This window comes from Scyliorhinus torazame, chromosome 2, assembly GCF_047496885.1.
Source record: "Scyliorhinus torazame isolate Kashiwa2021f chromosome 2, sScyTor2.1, whole genome shotgun sequence".
NCBI classification, from domain to species: domain Eukaryota; kingdom Metazoa; phylum Chordata; class Chondrichthyes; order Carcharhiniformes; family Scyliorhinidae; genus Scyliorhinus; species Scyliorhinus torazame.
In genome coordinates this window covers 220,399,831-220,426,198 of record NC_092708.1, presented here as the reverse complement: position 1 = coordinate 220,426,198, position 26,368 = coordinate 220,399,831, and the positions used below count along the sequence as shown (strand labels likewise).

Genomic DNA, 26,368 nt, shown 5'->3' with positions numbered 1-26,368 from the left:
TATTCAAATCCCTGTGCAGACTTCCGGTATCCTCTGCACTTTTTACTTTACCACTCATCTTAATGTTGTCTGCAAACTTGGACACATTGCACTTGGTCCCCAACTCCAAATCATCTATGTAAATTGTGAACAATTGTGGGCCCAGCACTGGTCCCTGAGGGACACCACTAGCTACTGATTGCCAACCAGAGAAACACGTGTTCAAAAAATTCCACTAAATTAGTTAGGCACGACCTACCTGCCCTTTATGAACCCATGCTGCGTCTGCCCAATGGGACAATTTCCATCCAGATGCCTCGCTATTTCTTCCTTAATGATAGGTTCCAGCATCTTCCCTACTACCGAAGTTAAGCTAACTGGCCTATAATTACCCGCTTTCTGCCTACCTCCTTTTTAAACAGTGGTGTCACGTTTGCTAATTTCAAATCCGCCGGGACCATCCCAGCGTCTAGTGAATTTTGATAAATTATCACTAGTGCATTAGCAATTTCCCTAGCCATCTCTTTCAGCACTCTGGGATGCATTCCATCAGGGCCAGGAGACTTGCCTACCTTTAGCCCCATTAGTTTGCCCATCACTACTTCTTTAGTGATAACAATCATCTCAAAGTTCTCACCTGTCATAGCCTAATTTCCATCAGTCACTGGCATGTTATTTGTGTCTTCCACTGTGAAGACCGACCCAAAAAAACTGTTCAGTTCCTCAGCCATTTCCTCATCTCCCATTATTAAATCTCCCTTCACATCCTCTAAAGGACCAATATTTACCTTAGCCACTCTTTTTTGTTTTATATATTTGTAGAAACTTTTACTATCAGTTTTTATATTCTGAGCAAGTTTACTCTCATAATCTATCTTACTCTTCTTTATAGCTTTTTTAGTAGCTTTCTGTTGCACCCTAAAGATTTCCCAGTCCTCTAGTCTCCCACTAATCTTTGCCACTTTGTATGCTTTTTCCTTCAATTTGATACTCTCCCTTATTTCCTTAGATATCCACGGTTGATTTTCCTTTTTCTACCGTCCTTCCTTTTTGTTGGTATAAACCTTTGCTGAGCACTGAAAAATCGCTTGAAAGGTTCTCCACTGTTTCTCAACTGTTTCACCATAAAGTCTTTGCTCCCAGTCTACCCTAGCTACCTCTTCTCTCATCCCATTGTAATCTCTCAGCCATGATCTCATTGAATGGTGGAGCAGGCTCGAGGGGCCAGATGGCCTACTCCTGCTCCTAGTTCTTATGCTCTTATTATGTTCCTTTGTTTAAGCACAAAACACTAGTGATTGATTTTACCTTCTCACCCTCCATCCGTATTTTAAATTCCACCACATTATGATCGCTCCTTCCGAGTGGATCCCTAACTATGAGATCATTAATCAATCCTGTCTCATTACACAGGACCAGATCTAGGACCACTTGTTCCCTCGTAGGTTCCATTACATACTGTTCTAGGAAACTATCGCGGATACATTCTATAAACTCCTCCTCAAGGCTCCCTTGATCGACCTAGTTAAACCAATCGACATGTAGATTAAAATCCCCTATGATAACTGCTGTACCATTTCTACATGCATCAGTTATTTTTTTGTTTATTGCCTGCCCCACCATAATGTTACTATTTGGTGGTCTATAGACTACTCCTATCAGTGACTTTTTCGCCTCACTATTCCTGATTTCCACCCAAATGGATTCAACCTTATCCTCCATAGCACCTATGTCATCCCTTACTGTTGCCCGGATGTCATCCTTAAATAACAGAGCTACACCACCTCCCTTACCATCCACTCTGTCCTTCCGAATAGTCAGTGGTGGGCAACCTACGGCCCGGGGGCCACATATGGCCCATCTGGGTTTGGAGCGCGGCCCACGAGACAGTTTGTTGACTGACTACTGCCCACGCACAGGGTCACCACATTCCTTTGATTTCTGTCCAGACAGTTGTTTCCTACTGGTGTGACTAAAGTGATATGCGCATAAAGCAAGGGTAAGTGAAGTGAAATGCATGTTGATTGCTCACAACATTGGCTGTGAGAGCCGTATACTGCCTCTGCGTCCAGTCAAGCATAAATATTCGTTTCGTCTTCAACATTTGAAGTTGATGACAATATTTAAATGATTGAGCATTTTTGTAACTCATTATGAAATATTTGGTGTGTATTAAATGTATTTAATCTTCTTCATGGGGTAATGGTTAGTGAATAAGCCTGATTTAAGTCTTGCAGCCCACTGAGATGAAGGAGGACAATTCATACGGCCCACTCAGTGGCCTAGGTTGCCCATCACTGAGATGATTGCTTCCAGTTTGGGAGGGTGGGATACTGGAGGGAATCCTGTCCATGCAAGTTCATGCTCCCCCCGTGGGATGGTGTCTTAGTTGTGTGTGAGTGTGTGTGTGTGTTTTGTATGTGTGTGTGATGCGCGCCAAGCACAAATAGCCAATGAACTATGCGATGAAAAATAGGTTCTTGGGACAGGATATTGGAGGATCTAGGATGTCTGTCAGGCAGACTGACAGACAGAGAGAAAGCCAGTGCTACCTGGAAGACACAAAATGAGAACTCACCTTTAATGCTTTGATTGCCTGCGACCCGGAGTAATCAAACTCTCCAGCCTGGCCAATCGAAAGGCCTCCGGATCCCAAGACTAGAACCTTTGAAACCTGAAAACAGCAGAAGAACATTATGAAGGAATGTAGTACTCTCCAGAGGCCATCCAGACCCTCAACCACCATTTAGAATCATAGAATTCCTACAGTGCAGAAGGAGGCCATGCGGCCCATCGAGTCTGCACTGTCCCTCTGAAAGAGCACCCTACCTAGGCCCACTCCCTTGCAAACCCGTAACCCCACCTAACTTTGGGATACTAAGGGGCAATTCAACAAAGCCAATCACCTAGCCTGCGCATCTTTGGACTAATTGGCAAATCTGTATTTTTAAGGGGAAGTGATTACCAGATTTCCACCATCGTTTTTTGTGGAGAGATGCTTTATGACATCAACCTGAATAGCCCAGTTCTAATTTACAGTTATTCCCCCTTGTCGTGGGCTTCCCGTCAGAGGAATTAGTTTCTCTCCATCTCCCCCATCAAATCCTTTAATGATTTTAACATCACACTTCAATATTAAAGGAGTATAATGCTAATCTATGAAACCGGTCCTGATAATTTAACTTTTTATTTATTTTTCCAATTAAGGGCCAGGATTGAAACCAGATCAGGCAGCAGTGCTAACCAATGCGCCACCATGCCGCCCTTTATTTAACTATTTTTGTCCCAGTACCATTCTACCGAAACTGCACTTCAGCCCCTCCAGGGGAATACCTCTTCCCCAAAATATAGGAAGTTATTCTCCGCCCCCGTTGCCCCCAGCGCACATCCCTCAGTACCAGAATAGCAGGAGAGCCTCTACAAAGAGTTCATGCTGGGTGCCTAATAGAACGCGATGCTCCCTCGCTGCGCATGAACCAGATGAGCATACTTAAATAAGCATTGACATATACTTCATCATAATAAAGCCGGATTCTCCCTGCTCCTGGGATTCCCCGTCCCGCCAGTGAAGCTGAAACGGCGGGAATGAGTGCTGGTCGCCATCACCGGAGACCAGTTGTGAATACCATGTAGGGGGGCTCAGAGGTAATTGGAGAGGCGAGGTGGTCGGGATATGGCCCCTGGCACACTGGCAGTTCCTGGTTGGCACGACCATGTTGGCACTGCCAATCGTACCAGGGGACAGTGTCAGTTTGGCAAAGCCAACACGTGGGGCATGAAAAGGGGAAAGTGCCTAAAGAGGCATTGCCTGAAATTGGTGGGGCATGAGGGGCGGAGCAGCTGGGGGTGGGGGTGGGCCCTGGTACTGTCACCAGCAATAACCGTTGTGTTGGGGGGGGGGGGGGGGGGGGGCTCTCGGTGAAGCCAGGCTTGGCAGGGGCTTGGAGGCCTGTTTAGGCCCGTCCCTCTCAGTGCTGATGCAAAACTCGAATCCTCCAATGAATTTTTAAGTGTGCAATCTGAATCCACCACGTTTCCCGCTGGAAGAATTGCATCCACAGGCCAGAATTCTCTGGTTGTTGGCAATTTTTTGTTCCCACCAGCAGCGTACTCCCACCCGCGAGTTTCCCAGCACCATGGGGTGGCTTCAATGGGAAATCCCATTGACAAGTGGCAATACTGGAGAATTTACCCACCAGCAAACGGCACACCACCAAGAAGCATGGGGCTGGGCGGACAGAGAGTCTCGCCCATGGTGTCCAAAATTGAACGCGGTTATTCCAGGTGGGGTCTATTAAAAGCCCTGTACTACACAAACATCTTTTTGGTGGTCAGTAGCGCTTCAGTCGCTGAAAACTGGATTAGTCATATAAATACTATGACTCCAAGAGCAGGTCAGAGTCTGAGAATTCTGTGGTGAATAATTCACTTCCTGGCTCTCCAAAGCTTGTCCATCATCTACAAGGCACAAGTCAGGAGTGTGATGCAGTACACCCCACTTGCCTGGATGAGTGCAGCTCCATTAACACTCAAGAAGCTCAATATCAGGCTGGACAAAGTAGCCCTCTCCATTGGCACCTCATCCACCATCTTCAATGTTCACTCCCTCCACCCAGTGGCAGCTTGTGGACCATCTACATGATGCACAGCAGAAACCTGACAAAACCTCTTCATTGCACATTCCAATTCCCTGACCTCCAAGGGCAGCAAGCACACAGGAACACCACCACCTTCAAGTTCCTTCTCCAAGTCATTCACCATCCTGACTTGGAAATTTACCACTGTTCCTTCACTGTCCGGGGTCAAAATCTGGGAACTCCCTCCCTAACAGCACAGTGGGTGTGCCTACACCACAGGGACTGCTGTGGCTCAAAAAGGCAGCTCCCCACCACCTTCTCGGGTGCAATTGGGGATGCTGACCTAGCCAGCAAAGCCCACATCCCAGGAATGAATTATAAAAAGAGAAAGAGTTTTGTAACCGAGCAAAGCTGCTTTTTTTGCACGTGAAACATCTGATAAACTAGAAGTGGGGTGAAAGCCAGTTAGGAAGTGTTGATAAAGAACAGTACTGAGCAGGGCCGCTCCTCTTCAAATGGTGCCATGGCATTTTGAATAATCGTGTGGAAAAACTGGGAGGACTTTCAATTCTGTGCAGCAGCTAAATTACTGAACTGGTAATCCAGAGAATTTGAATTCAAATCTGACCAGGGAAGTTTGAGAACCCAGCAATAAATAAAGCTCTTAGATCGTCAAAAGAACACAACCATTATCCTCGCTTTGTTTGGGGATTTCATCACAGATGAATGTGGTTGATTCTTAACTGTTCTCGGAAGTAATCTAGTCAACCAATTCATTGCATCAAGTTGGTACAGCAGTTCAAGGAGGCCACTGAGATGGCAGAGCCAAATAGTGGAGGATCAGAACTGCAGGGAAATGAGAGATAAGAGAGAAAGGGATGGACAGAGAGAGAGAGGCAGAGAATGAATCAGGGACTAGCGAGAGAAAGATAAAACCTGGCTTTTTTTGCCATGTCTTTTCCTACAACAGATCAGTCAGCACGGCAGGATAATGCCGGCATGTGGACTGATTAGAAAATACTGTGTTTACTTCATGTGCAGATAACTGAGGAAAACCAACCTTCAGCCTCTCAGGGGGCGGGGGAACTGCTGGCATAACCGAGGCAATGCTGGTCCCTTTTCCCTTCTTGATCAGCGAAATGAAAGCATCAAACAAGAACTGGAAAAGAAACAGTGAGTGTTAGTGATTTTAATATTCAACGTTATGCAAAATGGTTCCACAAACTCAGCACAATTCGAATTACAATCAGTCATTAAGTAACATATTTTCGAGCATGTTCACAGAATGATACCATGCATGTTCTTCAAAAGATCCAATTTGTCCCAGACTCCTGCCCATTCACCAAAACAACACAAGCATTCTCCGTTTGGAAGTCCAAAGGCTTCAACTGACAACACCACCTCCTCCCCGGTCTCAACCGACCCAGTCTCACCAGCCCACCACTCACATTACCACCCAGGCTCCTCCCTTGTCCACACTCCAGCATCACCCTCGCCAGCTCATGCTAACATGGCTCTGATAAAACTGGCCCACGACCCACCTTCCCCCACTCACTGTCTCCAGCGACAATCATTGAGGGCTCTCTGCAATCCCAGTCGTGACCTCTTCATAAAATGAAGTCAAATTCACCATCAACCACAGCACTAAACACACACTGCGCAACGGTACAGTTCCAGCACACACTGGGCAACGGTACAGTCCCAGCACACACTGGGCAGTCCCAACAAACATTGGGCAAATGTACATTCCCAGCGTACACTGGGCAACGGTACATTCCCAGCACACACTGGGCAACGGTGCAGTCCCAGCACACACTGGGCAACAGTGCAGTCCCAGCACACACTGGGCACTCCCAACAAACACTGGGCAATGGTACAGTCCCAGCACTCACTGGGCAATGGTGCAGTCCCAACACACACTGGGCACTCCCAACAAACACTGGGCAATGGTACAGTCCGAACAAACACTGGGCAATGGTACAGTCCCAGCACACACTGGGCACTCCCAACAAACACTGGGCAATGGTACAGTCCCAACAAACACTGGGCAATGGTACAGTCCCAGCACACACTGGGCAACGGTGCAGTCCCAGCACACACTGGGCACTCCCAACAAACACTGGGCAATGGTACAGTCCCAACAAACACTGGGCAATGGTACAGTCCCAACACACACTGGGCAATGATGCAGTCCCAGCACACACGGGGCACTCCCAACAAACACTGGGTAATGGTACAGTCCCAGCACACACTGGGCAATGGTGCAGTCCCAGCACACACTGGGCACTCCCAACAAACACTGGGCAATGGTACAGTCCCAACAAACACTGGGCAATGGTACAGTCACAACACACACTGGGCAATGATGCAGTCCCAGCACACACGGGGCACTCCCAACAAACACTGGGTAATGGTACAGTCCCAGCACACACTGGGCAATGGTGCAGTCCCAGCACACACAGGCACTCCCAACAAACACTGGGCAATGGTACAGTCCCAACAAACACTGGGCAATGGTACAGTCCCAGCACACACTGGGCACTCCCAACAAACACTGGGCAATGGTACAGCCCCAACAAACACTGGACAACGGTACAGTCCCAGCACACACTGGACAACGGTACAGTCCCAGCACACACTGGGCAATGGTACAGTCCCAGCACACACTGGGCACTCCCAACAAACACTGGGCAATGGTACAGCCCCAACAAACACTGGACAACGGTACAGTCCCAACAAACACTGGGCAATGGTACAGTCCCAACACACACTGGGCAATGGTACAGTCCCAACACACACTGGACAACGGTACAGTCCCAGCACACACTGGGCAATGGTACAGTCCCAGGACATACTGGGCACTCCCAACAAACATTGGGCAATGGTACAGTCCCAGCACACACTGGGCAGTCCCAACAAACACTGGGCAACGGTGCAGTCCCAACACACACTGGGCAATGGTGCAGTCCCAACACACACTGGGCAACGGTGCAGTCCCAACACACACTGGGCAATGGTATATTCCCAACACACACTGGGCAACGGTGCAGTCCCAGCACACACTGGGAAACGGTATATTCCCAGCACACCCTGGGCAACGGTGCAGTCCCAGCACACACTGGGAAACGGTATATTCCCAGCACACACTGGGGAACGGTATATTCCCAGCGCACACTGGGCAACGGTACATTCCCAGCACACACTGGGCAACGGTACAGTCCCAGCACACACTGGGCAACGGTACCGTCCCAGCACACACTGGGCAATGGTACAGTCCCAACACACACTGGGCAACGGTACAGTCCCAGCACACACTGGGCAACGGTACAGTCCCAGCACACACTGGGCAACGGTACAGTCCCAGCACACACTGGGCAATGGTACAGTCCCAACACACACTGGGCAATGGTACAGTCCCAACACACACTGGGCAATGGTACAGTCCCAACACACACTGGGCAACGGTACAGTCCCAGCACACACTGGGCAACGGTGCAGTCCCAGCACACACTGTGCAATGGTACAGTCCCAGCACACACTGGGCAACGGTGCAGTCCCAGCACACACTGTGCAATGGTACAGTCCCAGCACACACTGGGCAATGGTACAGTCCCAACTCACACTAGGCACTCCCAACAAACACTGGACAATGGTACAGTCCCAGCACGCACTGGGCAACGGTGCAGTCCCAGCACACACTGGGCAATGGTCAGTCCCAGCACACACTGGGCACCGGTACTCTCCCAGCACACACTGGGCAATGGCACAGTCCCAACACACACTGGGAAACGGTACATTCCCAACACACTGGTCAACGGTACATTCCCAGCGCACACTGGGCAACGGTGCAGTCCCAGAACACACTGGGCAACGGTGCAGTCCCAGCACACACTGGGCAACGGTACAGTCCCAACACACACTGGGCAATGGTACAGTCCCAGCACACACTGGGAAACGGTATATTCCCAGCGCACACTGGGCAACGGTACAGTCCCAACACACACTGGGCAACGGTACAGTCCCAGCACACACTGGGCAACGGTACAGTCCCAGCACACACTGGGCAACGGTACAGTCCCAACTCACACTAGGCAACGGTACAGTCCCAGCACACACTGGGCAACGGTACAGTCCCAGCACATACTGGGCACTCCCAACAAACACTGGGCAATGGTACAGTCCCAACAAACACTGGGCAACAGTACTGTCCCTGCACACACTGGGCAGTCCCAACAAACACTGGGCAATGGTACAGTCCCAACAAACACTGGGCAACGGTGCAGTCCCAGCACACACTGGGCAACAGTGCAGTCCCAGCACACACTGGGCAACTGTACAGTCCCAGCACACACTGGGCAATGGTACAGTCCCAACACATACTGGGCAACGGTACAGTCCCAGCACACACTGGGCAACGGTACAGTCCCAGCACACACTGGGCACTCCCAACAAACACTGGGCAATGGTACAATCCCAACACACACTGGGAAACGGTACAGTCCCAGCACACACTGGGCAATGGTACAGTCCCAGCACACACTGGGCAACGGTACAGTCCCAGCACACACTGGGCACTCCCAACAAACACTGGGCAATGGTACAGTCCCAGCACACACTGGGCAACTGTACAGTCCCAACAAACAATGGGCAATGGTACAGTCCCAGCACACACTGGGCAAAGGTACATTCCCAGCACACACTGGGCATTCCAACAAACACTGGGCAATGGTACAGTCCCAGCACACACTGGGCATCGGTTCAGTCCCAACACACACTAGGAAACGGTACAATCCCAACACACACTGGGAAACGGTACAGTCCCAGCACACACTGGGCAACGGTACAGTCCCAGCACACACTGGGCAACGGTACAGTCCCAGCACACACTGGGCAACGGTACAGTCCCAGCACACACTGGGCAACGGTACAGTCCCAGCACACACTGGGCACTCCCAACAAACACTGGGCAATGGTACAGTCCCAGCACACACTGGGCACTCCCAACAAACAATGGGCAATGGTACAGTCCCAGCACACACTGGGCAAAGGTACATTCCCAGCACACACTGGGCATTCCAACAAACACTGGGCAATGGTACAGTCCCAGCACACACTGGGCATCGGTTCAGTCCCAACACACACTGGGAAACGGTACAATCCCAACACACACTGGGAAACGGTACAGTCCCAGCACACACTGGGCAACGGTACAGTCCCAGCACACACTGGGCACTCCCAACAAACACTGGGCAATGGTACAATCCCAACACACACTGGGAAACGGTACAGTCCCGGCACACACTGGGCAATGGTACAGTCCCAGCACACACTGGGCAACGGTACAGTCCCAGCACACACTGGGCACTCCCAACAAACACTGGGCAATGGTACAGTCCCAGCACACACTGGGCACTCCCAACAAACAATGGGCAATGGTACAGTCCCAGCACACACTGGGCAAAGGTACATTCCCAGCACACACTGGGCATTCCAACAAACACTGGGCAATGGTACAGTCCCAGCACACACTGGGCATCGGTTCAGTCCCAACACACACTGGGAAACGGTACAATCCCAACACACACTGGGAAACGGTACAGTCCCAGCACACACTGGGCAAAGGTACAGTCCCAGCACACACTGGGAAATGGTATATTTCCAGTGCACACTGGGCAACGGTATATTCCCAGCGCCCACTGGGCAATCGTATATTCCCAGCACACACTGGACAACTGTGAAGTCCCAGCACACAACAAAATACAAATACTTCACTACAATTCAAAACGGCAGGTCAATCATATTCAGCACCCAGCAAATAAAAGAGTGGGTGTCAGAGACAATGGAATTCTCCGTTCCTGAGACTAAGTGTTAATGCCGGGGCAGGATTCGCGGACTTCTACAACAGCAAAACTAACCTTTTTTGGACACTAAGGGCAATTTATCATAACCAATCCACCCAGTTTGCACATCTCTGGAATGTGGGAGGAAACCGGAACACCCCGAGGAAAACAACGCAGACACGGGGAGAACGTGCAGACTCCGCACAGACAGTGACCCAAGCCAGGAATGGAACCTGGGACCCTGGAGCTGTGAATAATGATATGCCAGCAGTGTTTACTGTAGGTGTGGAGTGACTGTCAAGGCACGAGAGAATTACAATTTGGCGTGAAACCGGTACCCGCCACAATTTTGGTGCTGGAACCGATTCTCCGCCCACTCAAATTTCCCGATTCCAGTGTCAGCCAATGGAAAATCCGTTTTTTGGGAGCAAGAGACGGAAAAGGGAGACTGAGGGACCAATTGTCAGAGGCTGCGGAAAGTCCTGAACCCCAGAGTTATACAGGGACAGACCTGTACCCACCAGTACGTCCCAGTGTTATACAGTTACTGATCTGTATCCCCCAGTACGTCCCAGTGTTATACAGTTACTGATCTGTATCCCCCAGTACGTCCCAGTGTTATACAGTGACTGATCTGTATCCACCAGTACGTCCCAGTGTTATACAGTGACTGATCTGTATCCACCAGTACGTCCCAGTGTTTTACAGTGACTGATCTGTATCCACCAGTACGTCCCAGTGTTATACAGTGACTGATCTGTATCCACCAGTACGTCCCAGTGTTATACAGTGACTGATCTGTATCCACCAGTACGTCCCAGTGTTATACAGTGACTGATCTGTATCCACCAGTACGTCCCAGTGTTATACAGTGACTGATCTGTATCCCCCAGTACGTCCCAGTGTTATACAGTGACTGATCTGTATCCACCAGTACGTCCCAGTGTTATACAGTGACTGATCTGTATCCCCCAGTACGTCCCAGTGTTATACAGTGACTGATCTGTATCCACCAGTACGTCCCAGTGTTATACAGTGACTGATCTGTATCCACCAGTATGTCCCAGTGTTATAAAGTGACAGATCTGTATCCACCAGTACGTCCCAGTGTTATACAGTGACTGATCTGTATCCACCAGTACGTCCCAGTGTTATACAGTGACTGATCTGTATCCACCAGTACGTCCCAGTGTTATACAGTGACTGATCTGTATCCACCAGTACGTCCCAGTGTTATACAGTGACTGATCTGTATCCACCAGTACGTCCCAGTGTTATACAGTGACTGATCTGTATCCACCAGTACGTCCCAGTGTTATACAGTGACTGATCTGTATCCACCAGTACGTCCCAGTGTTATACAGTGACTGATCTGTATCCACCAGTACGTCCCAGTGTTATACAGTGACTGATCTGTATCCACCAGTACGTCCCAGTGTTATACAGTGACTGATCTGTATCCCCCAGTACGTCCCAGTGTTATACAGTGACTGATCTGTATCCACCAGTACGTCCCAGTGTTATACAGTGACAGATCTGTACCCACCAGTATTGTACCCCAGTGTTATAAAGTGACAGATCTGTACCCACCAGTACTTTATCCCAATGCTATACAACGACTGACCTGTTTACACCAGTACTGTACCCGAGTGTTATACAGTGACAGACCTGTACCCACCAATACTGTACCCCAATGATATACAGGGACAGACCTGTACCCACCAATACTGTATCCTAGTGATATACAGGGTCAGACCTATACCCACCAATACTGTACCCCAATGTTATACAGGGACAGACCTGTACCCACCACTACTGTACCCCAGAGTTACACAGGAACAGACCTGTACCCACGAATACTGTACCCCAATGTGATACAGGGACAGACCTGTACCCACCAGTACTGTACCCCAGTGTTATACAGGGACAGACCTGTACCCACCAATACTGTACCCCAATATGATACAGGGACAGACCTGTATCACCAGTACTGTACCCCAATGTGATACAGGGACAGACCTGTACCCACCAGTACTGTACCCCAGTGTTATACAGGGACAGACCTGTACCAACCAATACTGTACCCCAATGTTATACTGGGACAGACCTGCACCCCCCAGTACTGTACCCCAGTGTTATACAGTGACTGATCTGTACCCACCAGTACTGTACCCCAGTGTAATACAGGGACAGAGCTGTACCCACCAGTACTGTACCCCAATGTTACACAGTGGCAGACCTGTACTCATCAGTACTGTACCCCAATGTTACACAGTGACAGATCTGTACCCACCAGTACTGTACCCCAGTGTTATACAGCGACAGACCTGTACCCACCATTTCTGTACTCCAGTGTTATACAACGACAGACCTATACCCACCATTTCTGTACTCCAGTGTGATACAGGGACAGACCTATACCCACTAGCACAGTACCCCAGTGTTGTACAGTGAGACCTGTACCCACCAATACCTCAGTGTTATTCAGGAACAGAACTGTAACCACCAGTACTGAACGCCAGTCTTATACAGTGACAAACCTCTACCCACCAGTACTGTACACCAACGCTATATAGTAACATATCTCTATCCACCAGTACTGTACCCTGGCGTTATACAACGACAGACCAAACCCCGCAGTACTGTACTCCAGTGTTACACAGGGACAAACCTGTACCCAACAGTACTGTACCACAGTGTTATACAGGGGCAGACCTGTACCCACCAGTACTGCACCCCAGTGTTCAGGGACAGATCTGTACCCACCAGTACATTATGCCAGCATTACACAGCGACAGACCTATATCCACCAGTACTATACCCCAGTGTAATACAGTGACAGACCTATACCCACCAGTACTGTACCCCAGAGTTATACAGTGACAGACCTGTACCCACCAGTACTGTACCCCAGTGTTATACAGTGACAGACCTGTACCCACCAGTACTGTACCCCAGTGTTATACAGTGACAGACCTATACCCACCAGCACTGTACCCCAGTGTTAAACAGTGACAGACCTGTACCCACCAGCACTGTACCCCAGTGTTATACAGGGACAGACCTGTACCCACCAGCACTGTACCCCAGAGTTATACAGTGACAGACCTGCACCCACCAGTACTGTACCCCAGTGTTATACAGTGATAGACCTGTACCCACCAGTACTATACCCCAGTGTTATACAGGGACAGACCTGCACCCACCAGTACTGTACCCCAGTGTTATACAGTGATAGACCTGTACCCACCAGTACTATACCCCAGTGTTATACAGGGACAGACCTGCACCCACCAGTACTGTACCCCAGTGTTATACAGGGACAGACCTGCACCCACAGGTACTGTGCCCCAGTGTTATACAGTGACAGACCTGTACCCACCAGTACTGTACCCCAATGTTATACAGTGACAGACCTGTACCCACGAGTACTGTACCCCAGTGTTATACAGGGACAGACCTGCACCCACCAGTACTGTACCCCAGTGTTATACAGTGATAGACCTGCACCCACCAGTACTATACCCCAGTGTTATACAGTGACAGACCTATACCCACCAGCACTGTACCCCAGTGTTATACAGGGACAGACCTGCACCCACCAGTACTGTACCCCAGTGTTATACAGTGACAGACCTATACCCACCAGCACTGTACCCCAGTGTTATACAGTGACAGACCTGCACCCACCAGTACTGTACCCCAGTGTGATACAGGGACAGACCTGTATCCACCAGTACTGTACCCCAGTGTTATACAGTGACAGACCTGTACCCACCAGTACTGTACCCCAGTGTGATACAGGGACCTGTACCCACCAGTACTGTACCCCAGTGTTATACAGGGACAGACCTGTACCCACCAGTACTGTACCCCAGTGTTATACAGTGACAGACCTGTACCCACCAGTACTGTACCCCAGTGTTGTACAGGGACAGACCTGCACCCACCAGTACTGTACCCCAGTGTTATACAGTGACAGACCTGTACCCACCAGTACTGTACCCCAGAGTTATACAGTGACAGACCTGTACCCACCAGTACTGTACCCCAGTGTTATACAGTGACAGACCTGCACCCACCAGTACTGTACCCCAGTGTTCTACAGTGACAGACCTGTACCCATCAGTACTGTACCCCAGTGTTATACAGTGACAGACCTATACCCACCAGTAATGTACCCCAGTGTTCTACAGTGACAGACCTGTACCCACCAGTACTGTACCCCAGTGTTGTACAGGGACAGACCTGCACCCACCAGTACTGTACCCCAGTGTTATACAGTGACAGACCTGTACCCACCAGTACTGTACCCCAGAGTTATACAGTGACAGACCTGTACCCACCAGTACTGTACCCCAGTGTTATACAGTGACAGACCTGCACCCACCAGTACTGTACCCCAGTGTTATACAGTGACAGACCTATACTCATCAGTACTGTACCCCAGTGTTATACAGGGACAGACCTGTACACACCAGTAATGTACCCCAGTGTTCTACAGTGACAGACCTGTACCCACCAGTACTGTACCCCAGTGTTATACAGTGACAGACCTGTACCCACCAGTACTGCACCCCAGTGTTATACAGGGACAGACCTGTACCCATCAGTACTGTACCCCAGTGTTATACAGTGACAGACCTGTACTCACCAGTACTGTACCCCAGTGTTATACAGTGACAGACCTGTACCCACCAGTACTGTACCCCAGTGTTATACAGTGACAGACCTGCACCCACCAGTTCTGTACCCCAGTGTTATACAGTGACAGACCTGTACCCACCAATACTGTACCACAGTGTTATACAGGGACAGACCACTAGTTCACCTATACAGCTCAAATTACCCTCAGGATCTGAGGCCTAAAGCTGGGATTGTTGCATTTGCTGTTTATCTCAGTACAAGCTGAGAGAGTGAAGTTGTTGTGGATTAAGTAGTCAGAACGCCCACTGGTGTTTCAGCTGTCTTTCCAACCACACTGTGCACATTGGAATACATATTTTACTTACTTCAGTATCTGTTGGCCCTCCCTTTGCCTCAGGGTGGAACTGTGCAGTAAAAATGGGTTTGGTCTCATGCACGATTCCCTGTAAGAAAAGAATTAAATGCATTGTTTTCATTTAATCATCTCCCATTGCCAGTTATTGACGTGAACAACCCTATCCTGCACCAGCACCATAGTATTGTTGTCGTTGCAGCATCTCATATGTTAGGCACATAAACCGACAGCAAAAACAATCCCGAGACAGCACACATTTCCCTTCGATAGTCCCTCTCTCCCCACTCTGTCTCCTATGGGTGTATCTACACCACATGAACTGCTGTAGTTAATGACACTGGCTCACCACCACCTTCGTAGGACAATCAGGGATGGATAATAGAAAAGGCTTAGCCAGCGAAGCCCACATCCTGTGTACGAAAAAGTACAAAAAAATGTTTTTGTTCTATCTTCTCTTCAAACAGAGAACTAGCTCTCATCAGCATCCTTTTGGTTGCTAACACAAAACTACCTTTTCGTCCTATGCACCGCAGTCGCTGCAATAGGGGTCCAGCCCAACAACTGCAGAACTGGCGGATACCTCTGTCGTCTCTATTGGGAAAGTCCGCCATATTAAAGTGCTCGACAGGCAGTTAAGTGGCCAGCGTCAGGTTTTCCTGGAATTAAGGAACCCCCCCGCCCCCCCTGGACTGGAAATCCCACCACCTGAGAGTTAGTTCCCCATTGCAATTAGCACCACGAGGAGCATGGAGTGCCTTTAAACAGAGGATAAACCCATCTCCCTCATCGGGTTTTCTTTTCAGGCTTCCCGCATGGTGACTCCTCAATCCACAAGCCTTCCTGCCCAGACATAACCAGATAGCAGAGGGAAGGCATCTCAACTCTCGCCTGATTAAATGCCTACCTATCTCCAAACGGGCTTCTGAGTGGGCATTAAATTCTACCCTGTGTTTTTCTATAAAAATCGGGTGTCTCTTTTCTATGCCAAGGTGTGAAAATTGTCACTTGGTTTTGAATTGCTTTTGATTTCTTTCCCCATAACAAGCAGATCACATGGGCCTGTCTCCAGGCACAGGTTTATTATGACCACCATCTTCCCTATCCAGAATATTTGTCTCATTTTAAGTTAGAGGAACCATTTTAAAACATGACCATCTTGTGAAATCCTACATCCATAACAACATTAAATTCTGACGCAAGCTAGTGAAATCTAGAATTCTAGATTTATCAATGAAGTGAAAGTTCCTGTGGGCGTGTAACTGGGAAGTTACAGCTGAAATTAGGGCAATTCGTGAACCCAGTTTGTCGGTGTCTATTTCAATAGTCCACCCATTCAAATAATAAATTGAAACTTCCAAACCATCGTATCATTATTTGTTTCTACAGTCATTTATGCTGATGCCAAAAAAGGATTTGCAAGAACAGGTCTCCATGAGGATACAAGCAAATGAACAGAAACAACCACAACTGGACTGGTTTCTGCTACATCCAACCTTTCGACTTGACACCCATTTGGAACCAGTATAATTGCAGAAAATTCCTGCGTGATAATATTTTATCTTGGGATGTGTGTGATTATAATTAGCTGAGAGACACTGGAAGTAATGGGGGCGGGGGGGGGGGGGGGGGGGGGGCAGGAGGATGTGTTTATTTCCAATAATGGGTGGTTGGACCAGATAGGTCCCTTATAGGACAATACACACTCAAAGGTTTGTCTGGAATGTGTAATTTGATCCAGTAATGTTCAGGCAAACTAGCAACCAGTTTGCACAGTGTAGCTGAGGAGAGTGCAAATTGTGTGAGAATGCCGAAAAATATGGAGCTGTCATTATCTAGTGTTCTGCAATTGTAATTGGAATTGGCTGTTAAAACAACAGTCCTTAAACTCTAATTCATGAGCTAATTACCCCTTTGGAGTTTTATGCTTTTTTGGAAGCAATACAACAATCTTATTTCAGAATGAAGGGAGCAACATCAATATAATAACTTCAAGGCACAAACATGAAATAAAATCTGAACGTAATCTGGCGTGGGTGTAACCACAGCACTAAACCACCCTTCTGGTTTGACAAGGCCATCACAACATCTGAAGTGGCTGTCAGCACATTCAAATGGGCAATTTTGCATGCAGGAAAGGTTCATGCCTGAGCCCCAGCACAGCCACATAGTGGGGAACATTCCACGCCAACATGTGCAACAAATGCTCCCCAAGCTCCAACCACTTGGCAGAGCAACCTGGAGTATACAACCAGAGCCAGGCTCTTCAGCTACTAGATCTGCAGGCATAGGGTTCGGAGTCAGTGGGACTGCAGACTCCCAGGAATGCTCCCTTCCCAGCTGTTCCCCACTGTGCCACCATCTCTGGTGAGTCGGTCCTGGAATAGTGATGGTGGTGTCTGGGATACCCTCTAAAAGGTGCGATTCAGTGTGTATACCTGTTAGGCTGTTGCTCGACTAGTCTGTGGGACAGCTCTCCACATTTTAGCAAAAGTCTCCATACCTTAGTGAGGAGGAGTTTGCAGGATCTACTGGACAGAGTGTGTCTTTGTCATTTCTGGTGCCAAGGTCAATCAATGCCAGGATTTATCCTTGTTGAAATTTCCTGTAGCAGTTTACTATAACTGACTGATGTGCTCGGCACTTCCAGAAGACAATCACATTTCTGTGGGTCTGGAGTTACGTGTAAGGAAATCCCTAAAGCGCATTTGTGAACCAGATGCTTTTTTATGAAGATCCAGTAGTTGATGATCATTGTTAATGAGACTGACACTTCACTCCAAATCTGTGAATTAAATTTAAATTCCCTAGCTGTGATGTTATGATCTGGACTCATGTCCTCGGAGTAAAGTCTGCTCCTTCACAAGTACCATTCCAGTAACATTGCCACTCTGCTTCCGTCATTGTGCTGTATATTCTGCCCAGATGAATAGATAATTCCCTCCCTTCGTTTGTGATCTTTGAATTATATGTTCACAAGTCAAATCTTTATTTCTATTTGAGCCCCAACCAATCACCGCCTGCCTCACAGACAGACCAACCAATCACCACTCCTCTAACAGACAGTCCAACCAATCACCACTCGCCTTACAACTAATCACCACCGGCACACAGACAGATCAACCAGATCTTATCCCGTGGTTTCTGTGGCTATTAGCACCCTGTTCCGTTGGTTTATGTGGCTATGACTCATCTTTCATTAAGGAGGTGATTAAGAAGGCAAATGGAGTTTTGTCCTTCATTGCTAGAAGGATGGAGTTTAAGACGAGGGAGGTTATGGTTTAAGACTAGGGAGGTTATGCTTCAACTGTATAAGGTGTTAGGAGGCTACACCTGGAGTATTGTGTTCAGTTTTGGTCTCCTTACCTGAGAAAGGATGTACTGGCGCTGGAGGGTGTGCAGAGGAGATTCGCTAGGTTAATCCCAGAGTTGAGGGGGTTGGATTATGAGGAGAGGTTGAGTAGGCTGGGACTGTAGTATTGGAATTTAGAAGGAAGCGGGGGGATCTTATAGAAACATATAAAATTATGAAGGGAATAGATAGGATAAATGCGGGTAGCTTATCATAGAATTTACAGTGCAGAAGGAGGCCATTCGGCCCATCGAGTCTGCACCGGCTCTTGGAAAGAGCACCCTACCCAAGGTCAACACCTCCACCCTATCCCCATAACCCAATAACCCCACCCAACACTAAGGGCAATTTTTGGACACTAAGGGGAATTTATCATGGCCAATCCACCTAACCTGCACATCTTTGGACTGTGGGAGGAAACCGGAGCACCCGGAGGAAACCCACGCACACACGGGGAGGATGTGCAAACTCCGCACAGACAGTGATCCAAGCCGGAATCGAACCTGGGACCCTGGAGCTCTGAAGCAATTGTGCTATCCACAATGCTACCGTGCTGCCGAGCTTGTTTCCACTGGCGGGTGAAAGCAGAACTAGGGGGCATAGCCACAAAATAAGGGGAAGCAGATTTAGGACTGAGTTTAGGAGGAACTTCTTCACCCAAAGGGTTGTGAATCTATGGAATTCCTTGCCCACTGAAGCAGTTGAGGCTCCTTCATTACCTGTTTTCAAGATAAAGATAGATAGTTTTTTGAAGAATAAAGAAATAAAGGGTTATGGTGTTCAGGTGGGAAAGTGGAGCTGAGTCCACAAAAGATCAGGCATGATCTCACTGAATGGCGGAGCAGGCTTGAAGGGCAAGATGGCCTACTCCTGCTCCTAGTTCTTATATTCTTATGTTCATTCTCACTCCAGAGTATAAATATTTCCCACTTTCTCTGTCTTTTAGCTTTGACAAAGGGTCATCTGGACTTGTAACGTTAGCTCTTTTCTCTCCCTACAGATGCTACCAGATCTGCTGAGGTCTTCCTGCATTTTCTCTTTGGTTTCAGATTCCAGCATCCGCAGTAATTTCATAGTATCATAGAATTTACAGTGCAGAAGGAGGCCATTCGGCCCATCGAGTCTGCACCGGCTCTTGGAAAGAGCACCCTACCCAAGGTCCACACCTCCACTCTATCCCCATAACCCAGTAACCCCACCCAACACGAAGGGCAATTTTGGACACTAAGGACAATTTAACATGGCCAATCCACCTGACCTGCACATCTTTGGACTGTGGGAGGAAACCGGAGCACCCGGAGGAAACCCACACACACACGGGGAGGATGTGCAGACTCCGCACAGACAGTGACCCAAGCCGGGAATCAAACCTGGGACCCTGGAGCTGTGAAGCAATTGTGCTAACCACCATGCTACCGTGCTGCCCACCTTTGCTTTTATCTTTCAACCAATCATCACAGTGAGACCATCCAATCACCAGTCACCAAACTGAGACTGACCAATCACCACCTACCTCACAGGCAGACCGACCAATCTGCATTCACCTCACAGACAGAGTGAGCACTCACCACCGCCTCAGACAGACCACTGCCACTCATCAGACAGAGAGACCAACAATCATCACTCGCCCCACAGACAGACCAATCTGCATTTGCCTCACAAACAGACCAACCAATCCCCATTCACCTCACAGACAACCAATCTCCACTTGAATCAGCATTAAATTTGGTATTTTCTTGAGCTATTATTTAAAAATATTTGTTATTCTTATGAGAGCACTTGGACATACTTTTTCTTCTCAATCTCTGCTTACCTCATTGGTGCCATCGTTAGCATTTACAAACATCGCCTTCCATCCTTCTGGCAGAGTTGTACTATCGATGGCAAATCCATGATTCTGTGCAGTGATGAATGCCTGGCCATTCATTACATTCACTACAGGTTGATTCTGTCCTCTGTGTTAGAGAAACAGGAGTTGGTAGGTGAATATTTTTAGGATTATCCATATGCAAATCCTCACACTTTCAGGATTATTTTCCACTCCTTGCCTCATTTCGTACCTTTTCCCTTTTCTCAGTTCCTAAACAACTGGCCTTGGACCAGTGGGGTAAGCATTATTGACTGGTGTAGCAATAAGCTCTAACCTCGATCACCACTGTAGCTATGCAAGTGCCTTAGGGGCACTGTATCAAACTCTGCACATTTGGTCAACAGAGATAAAGATTCAAACTCAGCGAGCACATTACACTCTATAGCAAAGCACAAACAACATTGCTCATTTATAGAGAGGTTGGAATGCTCAGGGTATGTGCAAAAGAAGTTTGGGCAGTTTCAGCCCATTTCCTGATTGGTTATTATAATAATAATCTTTATTATTGTCACAAGTAGGCTTACATTAACACTGCAATGAAGTTAATGTGAAAATCCCCTAGTCGCCACACTCCGGCGCCTGTTCGAGTACACTGAGGGAGAATTCAGAATGTCCAAATTACCGAACAAGTACGGGGCGATTCTTCGATATGGAGGCCAAGTGTTTGTGCCATCATGAACGCCGTCGCGGCGCGAACAGGGCCCGGGCACAACCTATTCTGGCCTCCACAGGGGGCCAGCATGGCGCTGGAGCAGTTCACACCGCTCCAGCATCCTTACGCCGCGCCAAATGGGCGCCGCGCCAACCCGCACATGCGTGGGGAACGTCTTACGCATGCCGGCCCCTCACCAACATGGGTCCGGTGTTCTGGGGCCGCGCACGGAAGGAGGTAGGCCCGGGGGGGGGGGGGGGGGGAGGTCGGCCTGCCATTCGGTGGGCCCCGATCGCGGGCCAGACCCAATCCGAGGCCACCCCGGTGAAGGAGCCCCCCTCCCTCCCCCACAGGCCGCCCCCCAGCGGTCTCGCAGAGTTCCCACCGGCGGGGGGGGGGGGGGAATAGCGCCCTACGTCTTGTGGGAGGAAACCGGAGCACCCGGAGGAAACCCACACAGACACGGAGAGAACATGCAGACTCTGCACAGACAGTGATCCAAGTGGGAATTGAACCCGGGACCCTGGCACTGTGAAGCAACATGCTAACCACTGTGCTACCATACTGCCCCTCCAGCACCGAGGAGCACAATTACAGCCCCTCGAAGAAATAGCATCGTTCAACAAACTGATCAACAATCCTCCTATTCGATACTTTTGATCCTGTCCCAGTAACTCTTTCCAGAAGATGGTATAAGTATTTTTACCCTGCTTCTTTTAAACCATGGGCATGAGATGTCTCTCCCACCTATGCCGCAACAGGATTCCGACCCAATTTTCAGGATGGTAGTAACTCAGGTAGGGAGACATTGCTACCAACAAGAGAGAGACCAACATCATCCACTCTCCCCCAGCACCTACAGAAAAATCTTGGCTGTGTTTCAAAGGGGCATGAGAATATCAAAAGCCAAAGGAAGGTTGGCCAGTATTTAGTCCTTGAATTGGGCTTAGATCTGAAATCTAATTGGTGGGAGAAGTGTTCACTGCAAGATGCCCTTTTAAAATGGGCCTCAGAGACAGAGAAAGGATGAACAACGTGGTGTAGAATTGGTGTCAGGAAGGTCAGACTGGGTAGGGAGCCAGGTTTATTCCCTGACAAATATGAGTGAGGCATTTTGGTTTGAGATAAAGATTAATCAACTTCCAGGGTCACTTGCCTGACGTTAGCACAAAATTCACCATATTTGATAAATTGCCATGGTGAGAGAAAAACTCTGTTCTTAATCCAGTATCACTCAAAAGATACTACATCACAACCATACTCAGAAAGGTTTGAATAAGGGGCAGGAAACAAATAGAACACAGGAGACATACAAACATTAGGAACAGGATTAGGCCACTCCCGCTTGTGCCTGCTCTGACATTCAATTAGTTCATGGATGATTTGATTGTAATGACAACTCCACATTGCTGCCAAACCCCTGACTTCCATCCCCTCATTAATCAAGAATCTATCTAGCTCTACTTTAAAAAACATTCAAAGACATTGCTTCCACTTCCTTTTGAGGAAGAGTTCCAGAGACTCACAACCCTCTGAGAAAAAATATTTCTCCTCATCTGTCTTAAATGACCGACCCCTTATTTTTAAAACAGTGACCCGCTAGTTCCAGGTTCTCTAACAAGAAGAAACATCCTCTCCACATCCACCCCTCAGGATCTTCAATATTTCGATCAGTTGCCTCCCACTCTTCTAAACTCCATTGGATACAAGCCTAACCTCTCCAACCAGTTTTTTTCATAAAACAATCCACCCATTCCTGATATTAGTCTAGAAAATCTTCTCTGAATAGATTCTATTGCATTGACATCTTTCCTTAAATAAGGAGACCAATACTGTACACAATACTCCAGATGTGGTCTCACCAATGCCCTGTACAACTGAAGCATAACCTCCCTACTTTTGTAATCAATTCCCCTCACAATAAACAATAACATTCTATTAGCTTTCCCAATTACTTGCTGTACTTGCATACTAGTCTTTTGTGATTCATGCGCTAGGACACCCAGATTCCTCTGCATCCCAGAGCTGTGCAATCTCTCACCATTTAGATAATAAGCTTTTTTATTCTTCCTGACAATTTCACATTTGGCCACATTATAATCCATTTGCCAGATCTTTGTCCACTCTCTTAACCTGTCTGTGTCCCTTTGTAGCTTCCTTATGTCCTCTTCACAATTTACTTTCCTACCTATCTTTGTGTCGTCAGCAAATTTAACAATCATCCCTTCAATCACTTCATCCAAGTCGTTAACATAAGCTGTAAAAAGCTGAGGTTCCAGCACTGATCCCTGTGACATACCACTTGTTACATCCTGTCAACCCAGAAAAAGACCCATTTGTGCCCACTCTGTTTCCTGTTAGTAAGCCAATCTTCAAACCATGCCAATATACAGTGAGTTTTTATTTTACGCTATAACCTTTGATGTGGTATCTTATCAAATGCCTCTGGAATTCTAAATACAGGGATTCTACCCTTTATCCACAGCACGTGGACTCCTTCAAGGAATTCCCATAAATTGGTTAAACATGATGTTCATTTCACAAAACCAAGTTGACTCTGCCTAGTTGATTGAATTTTCCCAAATGCCCTGCTAAAACATCTTTAATAATGACTTCTATGGTTTCTCGTACCTGTTTCCCATTGGTAGTTTGTAGCAATTGGCACCAGCAGCTAATGCCGTCAGCTGGTTCCCCATACAGATACCAAACACTGGCTCAGGGCGATTGCTTTGAATGACCTAAAGAACAATATAAAAGCCAACCATCAATTACAGAGCAAGGAGAGCCTGATGTGCTCTTCCAGAAATGAGGCAGTGAACACTCGGAACACTACGGCCGGGATTCTCCGACCCCGCACTGGGTCGGAGAATCGCCGGGGGGGGGGGGGGGGGGTGGTACGGGAATCACGCCACGCCGCCCCAACGATTCTCCGCCCGCGAGATCGCAGCCGCGCCAGTCGGGGGCCGTTGAAAGCGGACCCCCATCCGGGCCTCGACGGGCCAAGTGCCCGCCAAATTCGGCCGAGTCCCACCGGCGTGGATTACGTATGGTCCCACCCGGCGGGACCTCGGAGTTCTGGCTGCAGGGGCCGTCCTAGTTGGGGGGGGGGGGGGGGGGGGCGAGGAGGATCCGACTCCGGGGGGGGCCTCCACGGTGGCCTGGCCCGCGATCGGGGCCTACCGATCGGCGGGCGGGCTATTTCCTTGGGGGGGGGCCTATGTTCCTCCGCGCCGGAACCCTGTAGGGCTCCGCCATATTACCCGGGGGCCAGCGCGGAGACAGGAACCCACGCATATGCGCGGACTCACGCCGGCCGTGGCACGCTGGCTTCCGAGTGCCGGAGCAGCGGATACCACTCCGGCGACGTACTAGCCCCCTAGGAAGGGGTGCATACCCGGACCCGTTGACGCCGGAGTGGCTCACGCCGCTTTTGATGCCGGTGTCAGAACTTGGCCGCGGGATCGGAGAATCCCGGCCTACATTCCCATACATTAAAAAGAGGTGACCACTTTATAAAACATTCAACTAACAACTGAAAAGAAAGTTTTTACACCGAATGAGGTGAAGCCCACACCTTGTGTACATTTGCGACTAATTGTTTTGCCAATGTGGGATCTCCTGGGCCGTTGGATAAGAAGAGTCCATCGTACTCCATGTTCGTAAAATCATGATCCCATGGAATTAAATGTAATTCAACACCTCTCTGGAAAAGAACATAGCAGCATTTATTATTATATTCCTTGGACTTCATTCACTTGGTAACCCACTGAAAATTGGTAAAGATGTGCAGTCATACATATCAAAAAGGAAATTTCCCCTGGCTTCCTAACGCAACAGTTCTCCTTAAGCTACACTTCAAGTCAAAGTAGATAAAAGTCATTGCCCTGGGTAGGAGTATGCTATTTCTGCTGTGTGTAAAGGTAAGTAATCGCAATAAGTCAGAACCTCAGCTTTTGGCGATGAGGTTCTCTGTGGTTGACTGGCAGGTCAATTCATTAGTTGGGGTCACAATTCAAAAATGAGGAGAGATCAGAAAGGGTGTGGGACCCTCCTCCAGAAACCAGGCGAATACAAGTCGATGCCGGGATACTCTTGGAGCCATCATTGAACCATTGAAATTAGGTTGTGCTAATATTTACACAAATATTGTTGCAATTCTGGACAAAGGGCTGGATTTTCCTGTCCTCCCCACCATCACCCCCAACGGTGTGCTTTCTGTCAGCAGAGGCAGCTCATCTGCCTTAGGATGTTCCGGTTCCGTCGATGTCTGTAGTGTTTTGGACGGTGCGCCCATCCCGCAGCCAGGGAAACCACCTTTGGAGGGACCAGTAGATCTCACCAGTGCTAAGGACTGGAAAATCCCCATTTCAGATACTAACTGTCCCTGAGTCATGGCCCACGTACATTACAGGCAAATATTGGTGCAATAATGACCATCCATAAAACCTCCCCTCTCCCATGGAAACAAAGATATTCATGAAATCCCGCTGTAACTGAAATTGGAGATTGCTCCCGGTGCAGTTCAGTGGCAGTGTGATCATAAATTAAAAATGCTGTTGCTCGAGCGTGTGGGTAAGAGACAGGTGGAGCTACCTTGACAAGAAGTCGGATTATGTTATGCTTTATACCACAGTCCACTGCAACGATTTTGATTGGATTCCCTTTGCCGTAGATTTTAACTTCCTGTCGAAATACAACAAATTTTGTCACATGTACCAATGCTTCATTCACACAAAATGATCCCGAGTAAAATGTCAGCATTAACCAGGTGGAACTGCATCACATGTACACACAATTTACACTCTCCTCACTCCATCGAGCACAAATTCAACAACGTCAGATATTCTTTTCTTTTTATAAATTTAGAGTACCCAATTCATTTTTTCCAATTAAGGGGCAATTTATCAAGGCCAATCCACCTACCCTGCACATCTTTGGGTTGTGGGGGTGAAACCCACGCAAACACGGGGAGAATGTGCAAACTCCACACGAACAGTGACCCAGAGCCAGGATCGAACCTGGGGCGTCGGCGCCATGAGGCAGCAGGGCTAACCCACTGCGCCACCATGCTGCCCTCAACGTCAGATATTCTTATCAGG

At 48.5% G+C, this 26,368-nt stretch overlaps 1 protein-coding gene across 1 annotated transcript in view; it reads right to left on the bottom strand.

Annotated features, from left to right (window-relative positions):
* cps1 (carbamoyl-phosphate synthase 1, mitochondrial) overlaps positions 1-26,368 on the bottom strand; it is a 204,232-nt gene that overhangs the window by 132,469 nt on the left and 45,395 nt on the right. Inside the window, exons 7-13 of the mRNA XM_072484190.1 lie at positions 25,863-25,952; positions 24,844-24,972; positions 23,901-24,007; positions 20,561-20,702; positions 15,409-15,486; positions 5,617-5,715; positions 2,558-2,653 (exon numbers count right to left, since the gene is read on the bottom strand). Coding sequence (XP_072340291.1) covers positions 2,558-2,653; positions 5,617-5,715; positions 15,409-15,486; positions 20,561-20,702; positions 23,901-24,007; positions 24,844-24,972; positions 25,863-25,952 — 741 coding nt within the window. The remainder of the gene's footprint in view (positions 1-2,557; positions 2,654-5,616; positions 5,716-15,408; positions 15,487-20,560; positions 20,703-23,900; positions 24,008-24,843; positions 24,973-25,862; positions 25,953-26,368) is intronic.